This window comes from Nyctereutes procyonoides, unplaced genomic scaffold (genome assembly GCF_905146905.1).
Source record: "Nyctereutes procyonoides isolate TBG_1078 unplaced genomic scaffold, NYPRO_anot_genome, whole genome shotgun sequence".
NCBI lineage: Eukaryota > Metazoa > Chordata > Mammalia > Carnivora > Canidae > Nyctereutes > Nyctereutes procyonoides.
Window position 1 is genome coordinate 18,242,544 of NW_026575128.1, and position 20,482 is coordinate 18,263,025.

A 20,482-nucleotide genomic window follows, 5' to 3' on the forward strand; every position below is an offset into this window, starting at 1 on the left:
AACATACACTCTACAGACACACACTCCCTTAGGTGAGAGCCTCCATTCTTGGAGAAAGGGTATTTATCCATCATAAACATATATGTCACTTTACTTCATAAAATAAACCTTCCTTATTTAGGATAGATTAAAAACAACTCCTGGAAAGGAGTCACTGGATCCCAGGCCTTGCAACTAACCTCCATTCCCCAACAGGTTCAAAAACTTTCAATGGCTCCCATTTTTCCATAGGGGGAAAAAACGATCCACTCCTTTATTTATTTATTTATTTTACTAGAAGTTCATGAACTCCCAGAGCCAGCTTAATTTATATTCCACTTCCTAATTGCAGGAACCTTGGATCCTACCTACAGTTTCCTACACAATTTGCTTGAGCGTAAGGAATGTAAGACCTGCTAAGGGAAAGTTCAGACTCTTTCTCAACCCTGGGGACGGGCTAGCTGGATCTGAAGCAAGGGAATAAGATTTGTAATAATATCCGCTAAGAGTTTCCTAAGTGGCGGCCTCTGGAAGGAGCTATAGGGTGGCATTGATGGAGCAGACACCAGGGGGTAGCAAAATCTCACTCTCCCGGGTCCCCAGCAGAAACTACAAGGAGGCTCCAGTCTGGGGCTGCGGAGCCCACCGCCCAGCTCCCTGCCCTGCCTCCGCGGGGGAGACGGTCACCGGGTCTGCCCTGGACTTTGCTTCTTCTCTGACACTATGGAGCAGGGGCACCTTCTGGTCTCCAAGAAGGATGAACAGTCTCTCTCTCTTCATTTCCAGAGCCCGTGGAGCGGAGAAGGGACGGCGTTTAGCGTCCCGAGGAGGCCACAGGAGAGCCCACCCCCAGGCCCCCCTCCCGCTGCCCCAGCGACTGCCCCGGCCCCGGCGCCCCCCGCGCAGGTGCTCATCCCCCCGCCCAGGTTCTCCAACGCCAGCCCCCAGCCGCGGTGGCACCGCCGTCAGGCCCGTCTGCTGCCGAGTGTCCAACCCCGGGAAGCGCCCCTCGCCCCGCGCCCCTGCAGGGGCTGCACGCGGGGGGGGGAGGGGCGGGGTGCTGGCATCTCCCGTCCGTGCCCAGGCCTCCTCGGGCCCTGGGAAAGCCTCGCCGGCTCGGGGCACACGCGACGCGGTGGAGGATGGGTGAGCCTAGAACTTTCTTAACCGGCCTGCGCCTTTGTCTGCTGCGTGGAGAGCCATCCTCACCGCCACAGCCCGCGCGGCCCGGGGACACCTGGGCCACCCCCCGGGCCACCCGTAGGAAGGAAGGGGCGGCGTCGCGTCTCGAGTCCTGGGGCCTGAGCTGGAGGGGGTGCGGAGGGTGCGGGGGGGGGGGGCGCGAGCACACCGCTCCGGACGCGGTGCGGCCGAGGCTCACGCCCCTGCAGGGCCACCCCAAGCCGGGGCCGGCCCCGCCGTCACCCCCACCCCTCGCCGCCCCGGGACCGCCCTCCCCCGCCGCACACAGGGGCCCATTGTCGGAGCGCGGAGGCTCGAGGCCCGGGGAGATGGGAGGGGCGGAGGCGCGAGCCCCCGAGGGTGCAAGGGCTCCCGGGGCCTGCCCTCCGTCGGCGCGGCCCGCGCCTCCTCTGGGCTCCGAGGACCGGCCCCCACGCGAGTTCGGCCGCCAAGCCGCCCATCCCAGGCCGGGCCCCCCGGGAATGCACGCCCCGCAGCCTCCCGAGTGTCCTTGGGGGGCCGCGCGGACCCCGCAGGGAGCCGGGCGGCGGCGGGCGCAGGGGGCAAGGTCCGCAGGGCCCGGGCAGCCCGCGGGAGAGCGAGAGCGAGAGCGGGGCGCGGGACAGGGCGGGAGGGGCGCGGCGGGGCGGGGCGCGGCGGGAGGGGCGGGGCGGGGCGGGCACGCGGGCGGGCGGCCGTCTCGGCCCTCCCTGGCGGGGCCCCGCGGCCCGAGCGCCGCCGCGACCGGAGCTGCCCCCCAGCCAGACCCGGCGAGACGCGGGCGGCGGGACGGAGGGAGGCGGCAGCGCGCCCGGCCCCGCCCGCCCGAGCCATGGTGAGTCCCGCGCCACGGCCCCGTGGTCCCCGCCAGCCCCGTCCCCCGGCCCCGGCCCCGGCCCCGTCCCCGGCGCCCGCTCGCCAGCCCAGCGCTCCGGCTCGCCTGCCTCCCTCCCATCCCCCTTCTTCCCTTTGATCGCCGGTCCGTCTGCCCCGCCGCCCTCGGCTTTCTTCCCTCCTCTTGTCCCCTCCCCCCTCCGCCCCTCGGTCCCCCCGACCCCACACCTCCCCGCGCCCTCGTCCGTCCCGACGTGTGCCTTCTTTGCAGGCTGGTCCAGCCTCCGTCCCCCGGGGCCCAGCGCCCCCTCGGCGCCCAGCGTCCTCCCCCGGGGTCCAGCGCCCCCCGCCCCCCGGGGTCCAGCGCCCCCCCCGGGGCCCAGCTTCCTCCCCCGGGGTCCAGCAGCCCCCCCCGGGGTCCAGCCCCCCGCCCCTAGCGGAGACCCCTGCAGTCCGGGCGGCGGCGCCCCTGGGGTGCGGGGGCGCCCTCGGGTCGGCAGGACAACCCGCCTGGAACCACCATTTTCCATCCCAGTCCAGCCCGGTGCGCGGGGCCCACCCATCCGGCCCTGGGGACCGGCCGCAGCTGCGCCGGGCGGGGGCCGGGGACACGGCCGGGGAGGGACATGTCCGCGGGGGGACGGGGCTGCCCCGGGCCGGGAACCGAGGGGGGCGGGGAGCCGGCGGGGCCCGGGGGCGTGACGCGGGAGCCGGCGCGAGGCGGGGGCCGGGGCCGGGGCGGGGGCTGCCGGGGAGGGGTCGGCGCGGGCGCGGGCGGACGCGGTTCTGGGAACTTTCCCCGCAGAAGTTGCCTGGAGCCCCTGCAGGAGCGGGCGGCGGCCGCGGGGCGGAGGAGCGAGGCCCGAGGGCCCGGGGGCGGGAGGAGCACCGCGGGCCGCGGGCCCCGGAGGAAGGGCTCCCCCGTGCAGGGAGGCCGGAGCGGGGCACCAGGGGAACTGGGCCAGGGAGAGCTGACTCAGTGGCTCTGCTCTCGCTGCTGGTCGCGGCCGAGCGAGGCCGGCGCCGCGCGCTCCTGCCCGCCGCCTCCCGCCCCAGACCCCTCCTCCCCTCCTGCTGCTGCAGTTTCCTGTGGCGGAGACTCTCTCTCAGCCATGAGCTCACCGCCCCTAATGGGTTGCAGCTGCCTCGCTCCTCGAGCTCCAGCTCCCCCCTCCTGGCCTCCGATCGGACTGCCCGCTCCGCCAACCCCCCCCCCGTCCCCGGAACACTGGGGGGTCTGTCCGCCCGCCCACACACCCTGGGCCGCGGCTCCGTGCCCACGCCGCGAGGGTGCGTCCCTGGAGGGGCTGCCCCAGCTCCCCAGAGGCTCAGACACATGGGCCAGCTGGTAGAATACGCAGTTTTGTCTGCAGGGCAGAGGCTGGACGGGGGTGGGGGGCGGGGTGTGTGGCAGTGGAGAACTCCACCGACACCCCCTTGAGCACCCCCTGCCCCTGAAAACCCGATAAAAAGAACTTCAAAGGCATCTTGAAAGAGAAATTGGCCTGCAGAGGACTAGCCTGAGGGGCGCTCCTTGAGGGCCTGGGCCAGAGCCAGCTCCCCCCCCCCCACCATGCGCTCAGGGCGGCAATTCTGGGGGAAGCAGGGCTGCCTTCGGAGACAGCAACTGCAGGTGGAGCTGGCAGAGAGGTCCTCCTGGATTTGGAAAAATACATACCATCAAGGCCTCCTCCCTTCCCCACATGTTCCTTTTGTGACTTTTTCCTCTTTTGGCTGCCCCCACCCAGTTCTTTGTAACCCAATCCCACATGCTCTGGGAGTGGGTGATTGCTCTAGGGCCACTCCGGGAGAGGGAAGGTTGCTAGAGAGACAGACAACCCTTCAGTCCTCCTCCTTCCCACCCAAAGACCATCTCTAGTTTATGATCCTTTATGGTGGTGGCACCTCCACCTCCGTTGGAGATCGCTAGCCCGCAGGCCCCATGAGGATGGGCCTGTGAGATGGCCGGGCCAAAGCCCTCCACGCCCCAGAGCTCTACTAGCCACCACCAAATCCCCTGGTGGCCCAGAGGACTGTCTCCTCTGAGGAGAAACTATGCAATGGTCCAGCTCACAGTAGCCAGCACTGGCCCCGAGATCAGAGACATTCGCAGTAAAGCCTCCCTGGATCTCCAGGGGAGATGGCCCTGCTGGCCCCCTGCGGCCACCCCAGGCTCATCCAGCGGCACTTCCCCAGGGGCCCCTGTGAGCGCACACTGTGTGCACCATGTGCCCCCGGGGCCGTGCTCTCTAGGGATCTGCAGCTGGCCTTCTCGCCCCCAGGAGCCCGAGCCAGTGGAGGACTGTGTGCAGAGCACGCTTGCCGCCCTGTACCCACCCTTCGAGGCGACAGCCCCCACGCTGTTGGGTCAGGTGTTCCAGGTGGTGGAGAGGACTTATCGGGAGGATGCGCTGAGGTACACGCTGGACTTCCTGGTGCCCGCCAAGCACCTGCTTGCCAAAGTCCAGCAGGAAGCCTGTGTGAGTGGCCCCTAACCTCTACTGTCTCACTCCAGAGACTCTCCAGACTAATTTCCCTCTTCCCAGAGATGCCACCTCCCAACACTCATCCCCCCAGAGGCACAGGCCGCTCAGATACTAACTCACACAAAGACACTCGTCTTCCCCAAGTACTCACCCCTAAGAGACATCAATTCCCCAAGACCCAGGCCCACCAGACCCAATTCCAGACATTCCCCCCCCATACTGATTTCTCAAGATACTTAACTCCCCCAGACGTGACTCAACAGAGATCCTTCACTTCTGCAGATATAAAGGCTCCTAAGAGTCTCTGACCCCTCCAAGTCCACGGCATCTGCTGACCATGTCTTTGTAATGACTCAGTTGTTACTCTCCCACGCATGGAACGCATTTCCTAGAGAAGCTTCCTACTACCAGAGAACCAGCCAGTCCCAATCCCTTCCTCTGCTACATGAACCCCCTCGGACACCCCTCCGACTCCCCTGGAATGCTAACCCAGCAGGCAAAAGGGCAGCCCTTCCTAGGGTGGTCCCATTCTAACTGCCTTCTCCTGCCGCTTCATCAGCAGAGGCCTGAGCGCGGCGTCCCACCTCTCTCCCCAGGCCCAGTACAGCGGCTTCCTCTTCTTCCATGAGGGCTGGCCCCTCTGCCTGCACGAGCAGGTGGTGGTGCAGCTAGCAGCCCTGCCCTGGCAGCTGCTGCGCCCAGGAGACTTCTACCTGCAAGTGGTGCCCTCAGCAGCCCAAGCACCCCGCCTGGCGCTCAAGTGCCTGGCTCCGGGGGGTGGGCGGGTCCAGGAATTGCCAGTGCCCAATGAGGCCTGTGCCTACCTGTTCACACCCGAGTGGCTGCAAGGCATCAATAAGGACCGGCCAACAGGTCGCCTCAGCACTTGCCTACTCTCGGCGCCGTCCGGGATTCAGCGGCTGCCCTGGGCAGAACTCATCTGCCCACGATTTGTGCATAAAGGCGGCCTCATGGTTGGACATCGGCCAAGCACATTGCCCCCCAAACTGCCCTCTGGACCCCCAGGGCTCCCCAGCCCTCCACTCCCTGAGGAGGCCCTGGGCACCCGGAGTCCTGGCGATGGACACAATGCCCCCGCTGAAGGACCTGAAGGCGAGTACGTGGAGCTGCTGGAGGTGACACTGCCGGTGCGGGGGAGCCCCACAGATGCCCAGGGCTCTGAGGGCCTCCCCAGGACCCGGACAGTACCCACCCGGAAGGGTGCTGGAGGGAAGGGCCGGCACAGGAGACACCGGGCCTGGATGCACCAGAAGGGCCTGGGGCCCCGGGACCAGGATGGGGTGCGCCCACCCGGTGAGGGAAGCAGCACGGGGGCCTCCCCTGGGCCACCCCCAGGAGCCGAGGCTCTCCCAGAAGCAGCAGCTCTCGAGGCGTCAGAGTCTCCAGCAGAGACACTGGGGGAAGCCTCTGAATCTTTCCCCCTAAGGTCGGGGGACTTGGGAGGAGGGGCAGGCCAGGGGGCCGAAGGACCCCCCGACACCCCTCGGAGAACAGGCAAAGGAAACCGGAGGAAGAAGCGTGCTGCAGGCAGAGGGGCTCTGAGCCGGGGAGGGGACAGTGCTCCACTGAGCCCTGGGGACAAGGACGAGGCCAGCCACCAGGAAGTCCCTGTCAGTCTGCACCCGCCAAATGAGCACGAGCTCCCAGGATGCAGCCCGCTTGAGGAGGAGCACGGAGGCTCAGGGAAGCCGGAGCCGGAGCTGAAAGAGGAACTCAAACCAGCAGACAAAAAAGAGCCTCAGCCCCCAGAAGCCTGCGGACCTCTAGGAGAGCCGGCCAGAGAGAAAGATCCAGAGGGACCCAGCCTGGCAAGCGCGGCAGGTGAGATGACACCAAAGTCAGCAGGGCAAGGACCACATAGGTTGGGCCTAGGAGAGGTGCTGGGGGCCCAACAGCCAGAAGGCTCCCCGCCTCAGGCACGTAGCTCTGCTTGTGTCTGTGTAGGACCCACAGGTCCAGAGGGGCTCGTGTCAGACCCACCACCACCACCCCTGGAGACGGCGCAGGAAGTGGGAGGGGCCAGCGTCCCAGAAGAGGACTCTCCGGTCTCCATCTCTGATGACCTGGATGTAGCTTGGGACTTAATGGCATCTGGATTCCTGGTCCTGACTGGTCAGTGGGCATCGGTGTTTGAAGGGAAGGGGGTCAAGGGAAGAGAAGCAGCCCGGGTGGGCTGTGGAGGGAGGCGGGGTGGGTGGTAGGTAGCCAAGGCCTGCCCCTGGCCTGGACAGCCTGGCCATTTTGTGTCCTCAGGAGGGGTGGACCAGAGTGGGCGAGCTCTGCTGACCATTACCCCACCGGGCCCTCCTGAGGAGCCCCCACCCTCCCGAGACATGCTGAGCACTGCTCTTCGTTACCTCCACTCATTGCTCAGGTAACCGAGGCCCAGCATGGGCACCCTGGCCGTTAACCTCCTGCTCATGGGGGCCCTGACCTCCTTTCTTCTTAGGACACTGGCTTCCTGACCTCCGGGATGCCTACTTCCTCACCCCTCAATTTCTAAGCCATTGAGCCCTGACCTCGCTGACCTCTGACCTCCAGGATATCTTCATCAGTCCTCAGAATCAACACTGCTGACGTTCAGTATCCTAAGACATGACCTAGATTATCAGGGTACTGATGTCGTCGTTCAGCAGCGACTCGCTGGGCCCCACGAACCTAGGGGGCACCCCGCTGTGTCCTGGCAGGGGACTCACACCCTTCCAGACCCTGATCCTGGGACCTGGGGCCGTGTGAGTGGAGACTCCCGAATGCTAGCTCACTGCCTCTTGGACACAAAACCACCCTTGGGCCCTTTGCCCGTTGCTTCCCGAAAGTGCCAGGAACTGACTTCTCCTGAGGACTAGAGCAGTAAAACCAGACCCTGTGCCTTCATGCCCTCCACGCACACTTACACGCGTGTGTACACACACTGCCTCCTTGGCTCTTCCCACACCCTCAGGCCTGATCTCCAGATACTGGGGCTGTCCATCCTGCTGGACCTTCGGAAGGCACCCCCACTGCCTCCAGCCCTCATTCCTGTCCTAAGTCAACTTCAGGTAACCAGCCCTTGACACGGGTACCCCTCCCGACCCTAACCTAGGGCTAAATTGCCCACAGTTTAGCATTATTCTTCTCTGCCCTCAGGACTCAGGAGACCCTCCACTCATTCAGCGACTGCTGGTTCTCACTCATGATGATCCTCTGACTGAACCCTGTGGGCTTCAGGTTTGAGTCCCCTAGTGCCCCTCGGTAGTGGGGACGGAAGAAGATGGCGAGGACCCCAGGCTGGTCCCTGAACCCCTGGTGGCCAGGCCAGGAACCCCCTGTCTTCACGTGTCTACAGGGCGCTGAGTTGCTATCAGAGAGTGATCTGAAAAGAGTGGCCAAGCCAGAGGAGCTGCCGTGGGACTTGGCGGGCCACAGGGAACCCTCTCCCAGCTACTGGGTAGAGACACACCAGGTAAGCTCCACCTCCCCTACCCAAGAAGGCGGGAGCCAGGAATGACCCGGCTGAGGACGTTCTGGGAGAGAGAAGCCAGACCTGAGACATGTCCTTGGGGTCGGGAAAAAGTGGTTTCCTTTCCATTCCACTCAACAAGTATTTATGGCTCACAGCCCATGAGCAAAATACCACGCATGTACCTTGGGCTGCGGGGGAGATGAGAGGAGCGTATGAAATAAGTTCTTAACATGACATCAAACAGCATAAGATTTTTGGTGGGACCTATGTCACAAGCTATTGGAGAAGATTGTAAGGTCATTTTACTGCGGTTCTGGAAAGAGCTGACACTCAGGAAGGCTGGTTCTAGTAGCACGTGACCTTGGACAAGGAACTGTACCCACGTGCAGAGAGGCACCTTCTGTGCATGTTCCCTGCGCCAACATCCAGGCTTCGGGGTCCTCGCCCACAGTGTGGCAATCATGATATAATCTACGATTCTATGAAGCTAAGTGCTGTGAATATTCAAGAAAAGATAAATGAGCTAAGTATTAAAGGGGGTCTGTAACATGGTCTCTAAGCTGTACATCAAAGGGAAGTGGATCTGAATAGGCAGAGAAGAGGGGATTTTTAGGGTGAAAACTTAGTGCAGACAGGGAGAAAGGAGACTCACACTGACTAAGCTGTTTAAGGTGCCAGTCCTGGCTAAGTGCTTGCCTGGCATCATCCCTTTAAACCTCACAAAATTCTGTGAATCTTTTTTTTTTTCTTTGAGAGAGAGAGAGAGAGCATGAGTGAGGGGTGTGGGGCAGAGAGAGAATCCCAAGCAGGCTCCACACTCCGTGCGGAGCCTGACTCCAGGCTCGATCTCACAACCCTAAGATCATGACCTGAGCCAACACCAATGTCCTACGGTTAGTAAGCGACAAAGTCGGAAGCGGACCCAGCTTGGCCTCCACAAAAGTCCAGGCGGGCGGCCACACCTGCAGCCCCGGTGTGTGTTGCAGGAGGTGGCGAGGCTGTGCCGCCTGTGCCAAGGGGTGCTGTGCTCTGTGCGGCGAGCCATCGAGGAGCTGGAGGGAGCAGCCGAGCCAGCAGGAGAGGTAGGACTTGAGACAGGCCCAAGGGGATGGGGGCGCCCGTGGCTCGGCTGGAACCCCTCCAGGCATCCGCTCCCCGCCCCCAGGAGGCCGCGGGAATGCTCGAGCCCCTACAGAAGGTGCTGGCGGATCCACGGCTGACGGAGCTGCAGAGGGACGGGGGCGCCATCCTGATGAGGCTGCGATCCACCCACAGCAGCAAGTACGCGGGGGGGGGGGGGGCACCAGTGCTGCCAGATGGCTCGTACTGGGCGAGCCCATGGACAGGAGAGCATGCTTTCCCACCTGGCATGACCTTCACCTGATGCCCCTGGCATCACAGACGGGGACTTGGAGGATGGGGAGTGTTAAATGCCTTGGCCGGGATTAGCCAGTCAGTGGGGGAGTCAAATCCAGGCCTGTACTCTGACCCGAGGCTGTGCCGGGACGAATGGGGGCGGGGGGTGTTGACGAGGACAGTGGCTCACTGGGCCCCTCTCCCCCCGCAGGCTGGAGGGCCCGGGCCCAGCTGCAGTGTACCAGGAGGTGGACGAGGCCATTCACCAGCTTGTGCGGCTCTCCAACCTGCACGTCCAGCGGCGGGAGCAGCGACAGCGCCTGCAGCGACTCCAGCAGGTGAGGACCCCCAGACCGCTCCTCCATGGCCTGGGAACCTGGCCCCCGCACTCCCTTTCCTGCCTGCATCCACAGTGATGGTGTTCCCCTCACCTGGCTTGATCGATGGCCCTCCCTCTGTCCTCACCCCACCAGAGGCTGGCCTGGTGGGGGTGAGAGTCAACAAGAGGAAGACAGCACCTCAGCCCCTGAAGAGAAGCCAGACCTCCCCTGCCCCGCGGTTGATATTTGATCAAGGATCCTTAGAGATTATGAGATTAGAAGAGATGTTTGGGTGCCCTAGGGGATTCTGGGAGGAGCTGATTGACCCGAGGGTGCCTGTTAGCTTAAAATAATAAAAGTCCATTGATACCAGCTTTTTAGCTACACTGCTATCCGTGTTCCCTCAGCTCTTTCTGCGATGTCATCCCCAAGCCTGAGGCTGGACAGGTCCCACCTTCTTCCACCTCCAGAGGAAAGGATAATGGGAGATGCTAAGGCCTCTGTGGGGAAGATCTGGGGATAAGACTGGTTTCTCTGAGTCTTGATTCTTCTCTCCTGGGGTTCAAAGCCCCACAGGAGGGCAGCCGCCGTGGCTCAGCGGTTTAGCGCCGCGTTCCGCCCAGGTGGCATCCTGGAGTCCTTGGATCGAGTCCCACATCTGGCTCCCTACGTGGAGCCTGCTCCCTCTGCCCATGTCTCTCTCTCTCTCTGTGTCTCTCATGAATAAATAAATAAAATCTTTTTTAAAAAAAAGCGGGGGGGGGGATCCCTGGGTGGCTCAGCGGTTGAGTGTCTGTCTTTGGCCCAGGGTGTGATCCTGGGGTCCCGGGATCGAGTCCCATGTCAGGCTCCCTACATGGAGCCTGCTTCTCCCTCTGCCTGTGTCTCTGCCTCTCTGTGTCTCTCTCTTGAATAAATAAATCTTAAAAGAAAAATCCCCCTAGAATAGGGGATTATTCTAACATGCGGGACCCAGGGGCCTTTGCAATCTGCTCCCCCAGAGCCCCAAGCGTGGTGAATGAGCACCACATGGACCTGCATGTGGGCATCCGGGGCAGTGTCAAAGTGGGGCAGGGCTGTCTATTTCCTGGGGTTTCTTTCTTTCTTTTTTTTTTTTATGATAGCCTCACAGAGAGAGAGAGAGAGAGAGAGGCAGAGACACAGGCAGAGGGAGAAGCAGGCTCCATGCACCGGGAGCCCGATGTGGGATTCGATCCCGGGTCTCCAGGATCGCGCCCTGGGCCAAAGGCAGGTGCCAAACGGCTGTGCCACTCAGGGGTCCTGTTTCCTGGGGTTTCTACATATTGGCTTCCTCCAACCCAGGATTCAAGGAGTTGTATCTCTTACTGTTTGCTCGCTTGCTTGTTAGCTGTTTTCCGCGTTTCAAAACTGTTAGCACACAGGAATTGGAGCCTAAAGTTCTCAGCTTGGGTTCTGGCTTTGCTAGGAGTGAGATGTTGGACAAATCTTGAAGCATCTCTGAGTTCCCAAGTCTGCATCTGTAGGATGGGGATCATGATAACGACACTTCCCTCTCAAGGTTGTAAGGATGACCAAATGAATTCAGCAAAGGCCTGTACAAGGGTTTATGGTTGGGCCCTATTTTTTGGGAACATTCTCAGGCTTCTCATCCTCAGGCTGTCTTACCCTAGCTTCCAGCCTTTCTTCAGAGGAAAAAATTACTATCCCTTTTTTGATCAAATATCCCAGAACTAACATGAGAGTCCTTAGATCGCCATAATAGGCAACCAGAGCTGGACACACACACACACTGAGTTGTCTCTCCAAGCCAGGTCCCTGGGACCCCTGCCCACCCGTCGATGGACTCAGTGAATGTGAAATTTCTCCTGGCCCTCAGTTATCCAGACGGTCATCACATCCTGCCTCAGGCTCACGCCAACTTTATCTATGTCCCCTCCAAGCCTAGCCCTGGACCCCTCACCCACCTCCCGCAGTGCTTCCTGCCAGCCCAGCTTCCCGTCCTCGTGCTTTACCAAAGATCTCTTGCTTTCTCACTTGACCCTCGTGGAGACTACCACCGACCACTGTTACCATTCCCACGTGACAGCTGACAGGAGGGGGTTCGCCCAGGTTGCTGCAGATTGGGATGGTGGGGTTGGAGCTGGATCTCAGCTTTCCTCCCCATCGCGTGGCCTCCTTCTCCCTCACGGCCCTGCCCTCTGCCCTGTTTGCTGCAGGTGCTGCAGTGGCTCTCAGGCCCAGGGGAGGAGCAGCTGGCAAGTTTTGCTGTGCCGGGGGACTCCTTGTCGGCCTTACAGGAGACGGAGCTACAGTTCAGGGCTTTCAGCACTGAGGTTCAGGTGAGAAGGGGGAGAGGGGCAGGGGAGAAGGAGGAAGAGGCAGGGGAGAAGGGGGAGGGGCAGGGGAGAAGGGGAGAGGCCAGGGGAGGAGGCGGCGGGAAGGAGGCCAGTCTGGGACAGATGGCCAGGTCTGAGTGCCGCCTTCTATCTCCAGGAGCGCCTGGCGCAGGCCCGGGAGGCCCTGGCGCTGGAGGAGGACGCCGCCTCACAGAAGATTCTGGATGTCTTTGAACAGCGGCTAGAGCAGGCTGAGAGCGGCCTCCATCGGGCCCTGCGGCTCCAGCGCTTTTTCCAGCAGGTGTGTGCGACCGCCTTCCGCGCTGCCCTCCGCCGGGAGCGGGAGCAGTCCGCAGGGGCTGGAAGCAGGGAGTTGGGAGCCCCGCTGCCTGGAGTGTCCGCCCTGCCCCCTGCTTGCTCACTGGCCCGGCGTGCCCCGCGGGGACCTGCCTCCCGGGCGTGGAGGTCGCAGGTCCGGGCCTACCCCTGACCGGTCTGTGGGAGCCCGGGCTCGTCTTTCACGCAGGCCCCGCTGCCTCCTTCCAGGCTCCCAGGGCCACGGTTGGGCGCGGGTGGTAACGGGCGGTTCTCCCGACCTGGAGGGCTGCAGCCCAGAGGCCGTGGGCAGGTGCGCAGGGAAGCTGCGCAAGGAGGCGGTGGGCAAAGGCACGGGAGGGGGCGCTGGAGGCCTTGGGCTGGGGCGTGGGGAAGGGCGCAGGCAGGCCGTGGGCTGGGGCGCAGGGGCGGGGCCTCCTGTGGGCTAAGGCTTGGGGAAGGGATGGGGAGGCCGTGGGCTGGGGTGCGGGAGGGGGCGCGGGGGCGGGGCCTGGGGGGGACTGGGGCGCGGGAGGACAGCAGCCCCCCTCACTGCGCCCCGCCCTCCCCGCAGGCGCACGAGTGGGTGAACGAAGGCGCGGCGCGCCTGGCGGGAGCAGGCCCCGGCAGGGAGGCGGCGTTGGCGGCCCTGGCCCTGCGGCGGGCCCCGGAGCCGAGCGCTGGCTCCTTCCAGGAGATGCGGGCCCTGGCCTTGGACCTGGGCAGCCCCGCCGCCCTGCGCGAGTGGGGCCGTTGCCGGGCCCGCTGCCAGGAGCTGGAGAGGAGGATCCAGCAGCAGCTGGGCGAGGAGGCGAGTCCGCGGGGCCAGCGGCGACGGCGGGCGGACAGCGCCAGCAGCGGGGGCGCCCCCCGGGGCCCCCACAGCCCGGCGCCCAGCCTCAGCTCCCTGCTGCTCCCCGGCAGCCCGGGCCCACGCGCTGCCCCGTCCCACGGCTCCCTGGCGCCCTGCGGCGAGGACTGCGCCGACGAGGGCCCGGACCCGGCTGCGGAGGCGGAGGCTGGGCCTGCGCGGCCGGTGCTCATCCGAGGCTTGGAGGTGAGCAGCACCGAGGTGGTAGACAGGACCTGCTCGCCCCGGGAGCACGTGCTGCTGGGCCGCGCCGGAGGCCCGGAGGGGCCCTGGGGAGGAGGCACCCCCCGCATGGAGCGCAAGCGGAGCCTCAGGTGAGGGTGCGGCCAGGGAGCCGGGGTGGGCCCCGAGCCCCGCACCGGCCTCCGCGACCTCCCTGTTGCCCCCGCAGTGCCCAGCAGCGGCTGGTTTCAGAGCTGATTGCCTGTGAGCAGGAGTACGTGGCCGCCTTGAGCGAGCCAGCGCCACCCCCGGGCCCTGAGCTGACTCCTGACCTGAGGGGCACCTGGGCGGCTGCCCTGGGCTCCCGCGAGAGGCTTCGCAGCTTCCACCGGACCCACTTCCTCCGGGAGCTTCAGGGCTGCGCGGCCCACCCCCTGCGCATTGGAGCCTGCTTCCTCCGCCACGTGAGTGACCTCTGCACCTTGTCCCGGCCCTGCCCTCCTGCATCTCAGCGCCCCCCCCCTTGTCCTTCCTCCTCGGTATCCGCCCCCCCCCCAGAGGGTGCATCCCCTGGGCTCCCCTGGATCTGTGCAGCTGTGGCCTGTCCTCCCCTCGGCGGGGCCTTCCCTTGACCGTGGGAGCCTGTCACTTCCCAGGCCGAGGAGTGGCCTGTGTCTCCTGTGCAATGTAGTGAGGATGGGGGCGAGGCAGGGGGGAGGCCCGTCTCTCACCACAGGGTGGCTTGTGTCTCCCCCACTGGCACAGGGGGACCAGTTCAGCCTTTACGCCCAGTACGTGAAGCACCGTCACAAGCTGGAGAACGGTCTGGCCGCGCTTGGCCCCCCGACCAAGGTAACCTTTGCCCTGACCCCCATGGGGTGGGGGGGCCGGAAATACCTAAAGCACACCCAACCTCAGAGTCCCTCTGGGAAGAAAGCTCCCCTGGATGTGTCAGGGGACATTTCCTACCAATCATCTCCCAGAAGTGCTGGGGGTGGGACAAGCCCCGGACTGGGAACCCAGCCAGCCTGAATGTTAATCCCGAGGGACTTTGGGCAAGACTCTTGATTCCGCTGGGCCTCTGTTTCTACATCTGGTAAACGGGCGCAGTAGCTACTAACCCTAAGTCAGAGCGCTATGTGGGTCTAGACTTTACATCAAAACACGTGAAAGTGACTTCGAGGCTTAAAAGCCAAAGACCATGAGGGATTACTCCTCTTGCATTCCCCTTCGAGGTACAGAGAGAGGGTGCTTGAGTCTCCTGCAGGCCCCCACCTGCCTCCTTCCTGGGGAAAGTCTCACCTTCCCTCTGGCAGTATCTGGGCTTCATCGACCCCCCACAGCCTTGACTACCCTCCACCTTCCTGACAGAGCTCAGCCCCTGTTAGCTCCAGCCCCTCACCGCATCCCTGTCTGTCTCCTCCCCAACCAGGGCTCTGTGGAGAGTGGCCCTCACCTGCCCCGGGCCTTGGAGCAGCCCCTGGAGCAGCTGGCTCAGTACGGGCGGCTGCTGGAGGAGCTCCTAAGGGAAGCTGGGCCTGAGCTGAGTTCGGAGCGCCAGGCTCTGGGGGCTGCCGTGCAGCTGCTCCGGGAACAGGAGACCCGTGGCAGGGACCTGCTGGCCGTAGAAGCAGTGCGTGGCTGCGAGGTGAGACCATGGCTCATCACTCCAGTTCCGACTGTGTAATCCTGTGGCCTCACGAGCTGTGTGGCTGGTGACAAGAGAGCTAGACTCAAGGTCAGAGGGCCCAGGCTCCAATTTCTAATCAGCGAGATGAGCTTGGTCAAGTCACTGAACTTCACTGGGCCTCAGTGTCCTCATGTATAAAGAAGCTGTGTCCTGCCCAACACCCCACCGTCCTCCCTCTGCCTCTGCTTTCCTGTCCATTTCCAACTCTTCTCTTGCGCTATCGACTCCGCACCTCCTCAGGTATCTGGACACCCGGCACATACCTTATCCTCCTGTACCTGGTCTCTCTAGCCCAGGTGTTCCAGAACAAGTGGGGAACCTGCCTCCTCTGTGATAGACCTCTTTCCCCTCAGTTCTTTGCTGATTCTCTTCCTGGGTCAGAATGGTGCTTCATCCCCAACATCCAGAGACTTCCCCAAAGGATGCTGTAAACATTACCTGCAGCGTACCTTTTGTCCAGAGAGGCAGGACTATGTTGCTAGGCCAGGTGTGCTGCGCACGGTGACCAGGAGATGGATTCTAGGCTGAGGCCTTCCCTGATTTCCTGACTCAGCCTGAGAACCAGTACATTAGGCCCCTTGCCGTATAAATCCCATTTTTACTCCCCATAAAATATACCCAAAGGGCTCCAGAGCCAATTATTTTTCCTTTCCCTTTCCCCAGACAGATCTGAAGGAGCAGGGCCAGCTCCTACACCGGGACCCCTTCACCGTCATCTGTGGCCGAAAGAAGTGCCTTCGCCATGTCTTTCTCTTTGAGCATCTCCTCCTGTTCAGCAAACTCAAGGGTACTGAAGGGGGATCAGAGACCTTTGTTTACAAGCAGGCCTTTAAGGTAGGATGTGGGGGGCGGGGTGCTGGGGGGCTCAGTGGTTGAGCTTCGGCCTTCGGCTCTGGGCGTGCCGGGATCAAGTCCCACATAGGGCTCCCTGCAGGGAGCCTGCTTCTCCCTCTCCCTGTGTCTCTGCCTCTCTCTCTCTCTCTGTGTCTCTCCTGAATAAATAAAAAAGCTTAAAAAAAAAAAAGGTAGGATGCTAGGATGGGGGGGAGGGACAGGACAGGAATTCATGCTCTTCTTGAGAACTCAAGATGTTCTAGAAAATAATTCAACCCCCACTCAGGTTGAGAATCTGAATCATCTAAGACAGGTTTTGACCTTATCAACCATCTGTTTAAGGTGTCAGAGGTGATAGACATTCCTATCATTGTCTTTGGGATTTTCCTTTTCATTCTTGTTGGATATTTATGAGGCATTCCAAGCCAGAATAGAGGAGGACCTTTCCCATTAAGAATATATGCTTTTGCGGTGGTCCCTGGGGGTGAGGAGAAAAGGATCTGTTGTCCCTCTATCCATGTATCCGTGTATCTACGTATCTATCAATAGCTTAAGTTGACGGAAGGAAACAATGAAACGGAACCTGAGAGGAAAGAGGCCTTGCTTCAGGGAAACAGCTCTGGTGTCCATCAGTAGAGACCTATAGCGCTAGGGGCACCCGGCTGGCTCAGTCGGTTGAGCATCTGACTCTTGATCTCAGGGTTGTAAGTGCAAGCCCTACGCTGCATGTAGAGATGACTTTAAAAAAAAAAGATCTTAAAAAAAAAGAGGGAGAGGGAGAGAGACCTATAGTCCTAGATCTGGCAATGTGACATGATTCTAAGGGATTCTTAGTCTCTCTCTACATTCGCTTGAGCTATCCGGGGCAGGGGGCGGGGCGGGGGGGTACAGTATAGAGGAAAGAGCCTAGGTTTGGAACAACATAGACATGGGTGTGAACTCGTTCTCTAATAAGCCATGATAAGCCCCTGGGCGAGTTGCTTCGTGCGTCTGGGCATTCCCCTTCTGTAAATTATGGTTGTCGTGAAGACTAAATGTGGAGCACTTGGCATATGGTGGGTGTTGAGCAAACATTTACTGAACATCTATCAGATGCCAAGCCAAGTGTAGTGCTTTTCCATGTGGTACCATCTAGCCAGGACTCACTGTCTGCACCCACTCTTCCCCCGCTCTTTCTCAGACTGCTGACATGGGGCTCACAGAAAACATCGGGGACAGCGGGCTCTGCTTTGAGCTGTGGTTTCGGCGGCGGCGTGCACGAGAAGCATACACTCTGCAGGCAGCCTCCCCGGAGATCAAACTCAAGTGGACCAGTTCCATTGCCCAGCTGCTTTGGAGACAGGCGGCTCATAACAAGGGTACCGGGCAGAGCCGGGGAGGGTCAGCTTGGGCCCAGGTTAGGGCAGGAGGTTAGCCGGAGCGTGCGGAGACCACCGGGAAACCAGGGCCTGGGATGGAGAAAGAAGGACTTGCAAGGTGATTCGAGGTCTGACTGAGAGGGATTGCGGGCACAGAGATTAGCCGAAGGTACACCAAAAGCAAAGAGGATGCTACCAATTTCAAAAAAGCAAGAGCAAACGGTAGGGCAAAAGAGAGTGGGGGAGTGCTCACTGGGCCAGGGTTCCAGAATTTACCTGCTGTGTGACCAGACTAGAATTTCTGTGGGTTTTGTTTTGGGGTTTTCGTTTTTAATGCTCTTTAGCCTCTTTGCACTCATCTGAAAATGGGAAGCGACAGCTACATCATAGTATAATAGGGGATGGTCAAATAAGGTGGCATCTAGGGAAACGCTGGATAACCTCGAGAGGTGTGTAGAAACCAGGGGTTTGCTCTTAATGCCCAAGATGGAGGGGACAAGGGGAGAACTAGAAGTTGGGCAGCTGGAATGCCAAATGCACAGGATGTAACGTGTGGGAGACAAGAGATAGCTATCTGAGGAGGAAGTCAGGGCTCCCCGTCCCCATCCATGTAATGACAGTTGACAGCAAGAGGAACAGGAGATACCAGGTGACTGAGAATTGGCAAAGAGCAGAAGACTCCACGACAACGACGGTGCTGGGGCTTGGAGCGAGGGGGCTGAAGGAGGTTGGTAACAGGGTCTCTGTTCCTAGAGCTCCGAGTGCAGCAGATGGTCTCCATGGGCATTGGGAATAAACCCTTCCTGGACATCAAAGCCCTTGGGGAGCGGACACTCAGTGCCTTGCTCACTGGAAGAGGTGAGGACCACAGTGCTGGGGGGCGGCCCCCGAAGTCAAGACCTTGAGAGTGAGGGCATAGTGGGGATGCCTGGTGGGAAAAGGAAGGGTAGCACGTGGACATGTCTTCCCAGAAACGGTGGGACTGACCGGGAGGCCCTCTGTGAGACGGAGGGTCATTTCCGAGAGCCAGGAGGGCTTTCCCACACTAGCCCCCCACCCCCCCGCCCCCTCTCTGCAGCCGCCCGCACCCGGGCTTCCGTGGCCGTGTCATCCTTTGAGCATGCCGGCCCTTCCCTTCCCGGCCTCTCACCGGGAGCCTGCTCCCTGCCTGCCCGCGTCGAGGAGGAGGCCTGGGATCTGGACGTCAAGCAAATTTCCCTGGGTGAGGCACCTCTCAAGGGGTGGCTCCCAACAGCTGGGTCATCGTGGTGATGCTCAGGCCACTTGCTGCTAAGCAATTCCTTTTCTATCCAAGTAGCCCAGTTGCCATGACAACTATGTACAGCTTCCCCATTGCTAAAAGAGCCTTCCATCTGGTTGCTAGGATAATGCTTACAGCAGCCTGTTGCTAAGGAGCACTTCCTCTGTACCTCTCTCTCTAGCTCTCCTTGGGTTTCTATGGAAACTGCTCAGCTTCCTGTTGTACCCTCCTGGTTCACCACGGCAATCCTTATAGTTTCCTGTCGCTTCTTCCCTGGTTGCTCTAATGATGCTGCTGACAATTTCCTGCCTCTTGGTAGGGGGGTGCTCTTGCAACTGGATTGCTATGGTGACTCACAGCTTCCTGTTGCTATGGAGCTTTTTCTTCCCTGATGGAGCAGCTTGGTTGCTTAAGGTAATCTAGGGGGGTTCTATACCCTGCTCTCACCCTAGCTTCCCCTCCAGCCCCAGAAACACTTGACTCTTCTGGAGATGTGTCCCCAGGACCAAGAAACAGTCCCAGCCTGCAACCCCCCCACCCTGGGAGCAGCACTCCCACTCTGGCCAGTGGAGGGATCTTAGGGCTGTCCCGGCAGGTAAGTCCCTGAACTAGGGCTGGTGCGGGGCAACCTCTTCAGCCGCCTTCTGAGTGGGCTAGTCTGATCATTCAGCCCATAGGGCCAGGGAAACCAATGAGCCTGTGCTCCCAGCAAGAGCACAGGTTGGATATACTGTCCGGTGTGCCTTTCTCCTCTTCCCCAAGATCTGAGAGGCATTAAGGTCAGAAATGAAAGGGAATCTTTAATAAGGAGCATAGTGCAGGAGTAGACGGCAAGGGGGGAATGCCAACAGCATCTGGACTTGGATTAAATCAGCAAAATTGAGGGATTTGAGGGGGGAGGAGAGAGGTGAATTGGTAGGCTTGTGTGTGGGGGGGTGGATATAGGTAAAAGGACATTGCCTCACCCTTTCCGTTCACTGCCGTTTGCCCCCTTGCAGAGTCATGCCCGAGCCCTGAGTGACCCCACCACTCCTCTGTGAGCCGGGTGAGTCAGCAACACCCCATCCACTGTACCCGGCATCCCTTCCCTCCTGCACCAGCTGCTTGCAAGTCAGCTTCTTCCCTCTCCCAACCCATCTCCCTCTTCTCTCCTGGCTCCTAGAGAAGATGGAGAACTTGGCAACAGCCCCTCCTCTCAGCACGTTTCGGGCCGGGCCAGCAGTGGGACACAGTAGAGGACTGAAGAGCACTGAGTTCCTTCCCTCTGCTTCTTGGACGGAGACGAGGTCAAAGGACCAGCGCCTTGCCCTGCTGCTGTGTCTAGCTCTCTCCAGCCGGGTGCCTTCCTACAGGAGCCAAAGCGGCCACACTTGCTTGCCTTCATACCTGGAAGCGGAGAAATCCTCCGTCATCCAGTCCTTCCCCATCCTCCTGGGCCACCACGTACTCCCAGGACGCTGCCCCATGGCAGCCCTCCCCTCCAGCCTGAGTTCTCCCCTTCGTCCGGTGCCACCCGGACTCTCCCTGAGAAGACTCCTCTCCTGCCAGGCCAGCTGCAGTTCCTGGCAACTCCGTCCTGGGGTGTCCTAGGAAACAGAGCTCTGCAAACCATTACAGGAGTGGGGAGGGAGGGGGGGAACTTTATACATGTAATTACTGTTATTATAATACTATTGTTATATTAAATGTATTTACTCACACTCTGTGTCGGAAGAGCTAGAGCACAGCTCTGGATTGAGGTTATCCTACCACCTTGAGGACCTCCCCCCCATCCAACCATTAACTAGAACACAAGAAACATAACCGAGGCTTCAAGGCACCAAGTACCCCTTAGCGGCCCCACACTGGCTCCTCTGCGGTGGCTCTCAGAGGCTCAAAGCACCCTGCGAGCTTCCTCCCGACCCGCTAGGCCCGCTCGTTGAGGCTAAGGCGGTCAGGTCAAGCCGGGATCCAGCACAGTCCAGCCGCCCTCACCCTCAGCCGCTCAGCCCACCGTGCAGAAGAATCCAGCCCGGGCTCCTTGCTAACCACTAATTCCTGGGCCACCCCCCGC

At 61.1% G+C, this 20,482-nt stretch overlaps 1 protein-coding gene across 1 annotated transcript; it reads left to right on the forward strand.

The window, feature by feature from the left end:
• Positions 1-1,889: 1,889 nt before the first annotated feature.
• ARHGEF40 (Rho guanine nucleotide exchange factor 40) lies at positions 1,890-20,090 on the forward strand. Its single transcript, XM_055341898.1, has 24 exons — positions 1,890-1,996; positions 4,278-4,475; positions 5,078-6,323; positions 6,447-6,614; positions 6,756-6,876; positions 7,444-7,540; positions 7,629-7,709; positions 7,828-7,944; positions 8,931-9,026; positions 9,110-9,225; positions 9,512-9,638; positions 11,819-11,941; positions 12,096-12,239; positions 12,828-13,438; positions 13,516-13,750; positions 14,052-14,138; positions 14,719-14,934; positions 15,640-15,810; positions 16,991-17,168; positions 17,922-18,026; positions 18,247-18,390; positions 18,894-19,024; positions 19,428-19,474; positions 19,592-20,090. Exons 1-23 carry the CDS (start codon positions 1,994-1,996, stop codon positions 19,467-19,469), a joined length of 4,557 nt encoding a protein of 1,518 aa, XP_055197873.1. The 5' UTR covers positions 1,890-1,993; the 3' UTR covers positions 19,470-19,474; positions 19,592-20,090.
• Positions 20,091-20,482: the final 392 nt, after the last annotated feature.

Bases quoted from the DNA above. Each gene is read 5' to 3' on its own strand.
- ARHGEF40 (XM_055341898.1), top strand. The intron at 9,027-9,109 runs GTAGGACTTGAG...CCCCGCCCCCAG, and splicing joins CAGCCGAGCCAGCAGGAGAG to GAGGCCGCGGGAATGCTCGA. The intron at 11,942-12,095 runs GTGAGAAGGGGG...TTCTATCTCCAG, and splicing joins CTTTCAGCACTGAGGTTCAG to GAGCGCCTGGCGCAGGCCCG.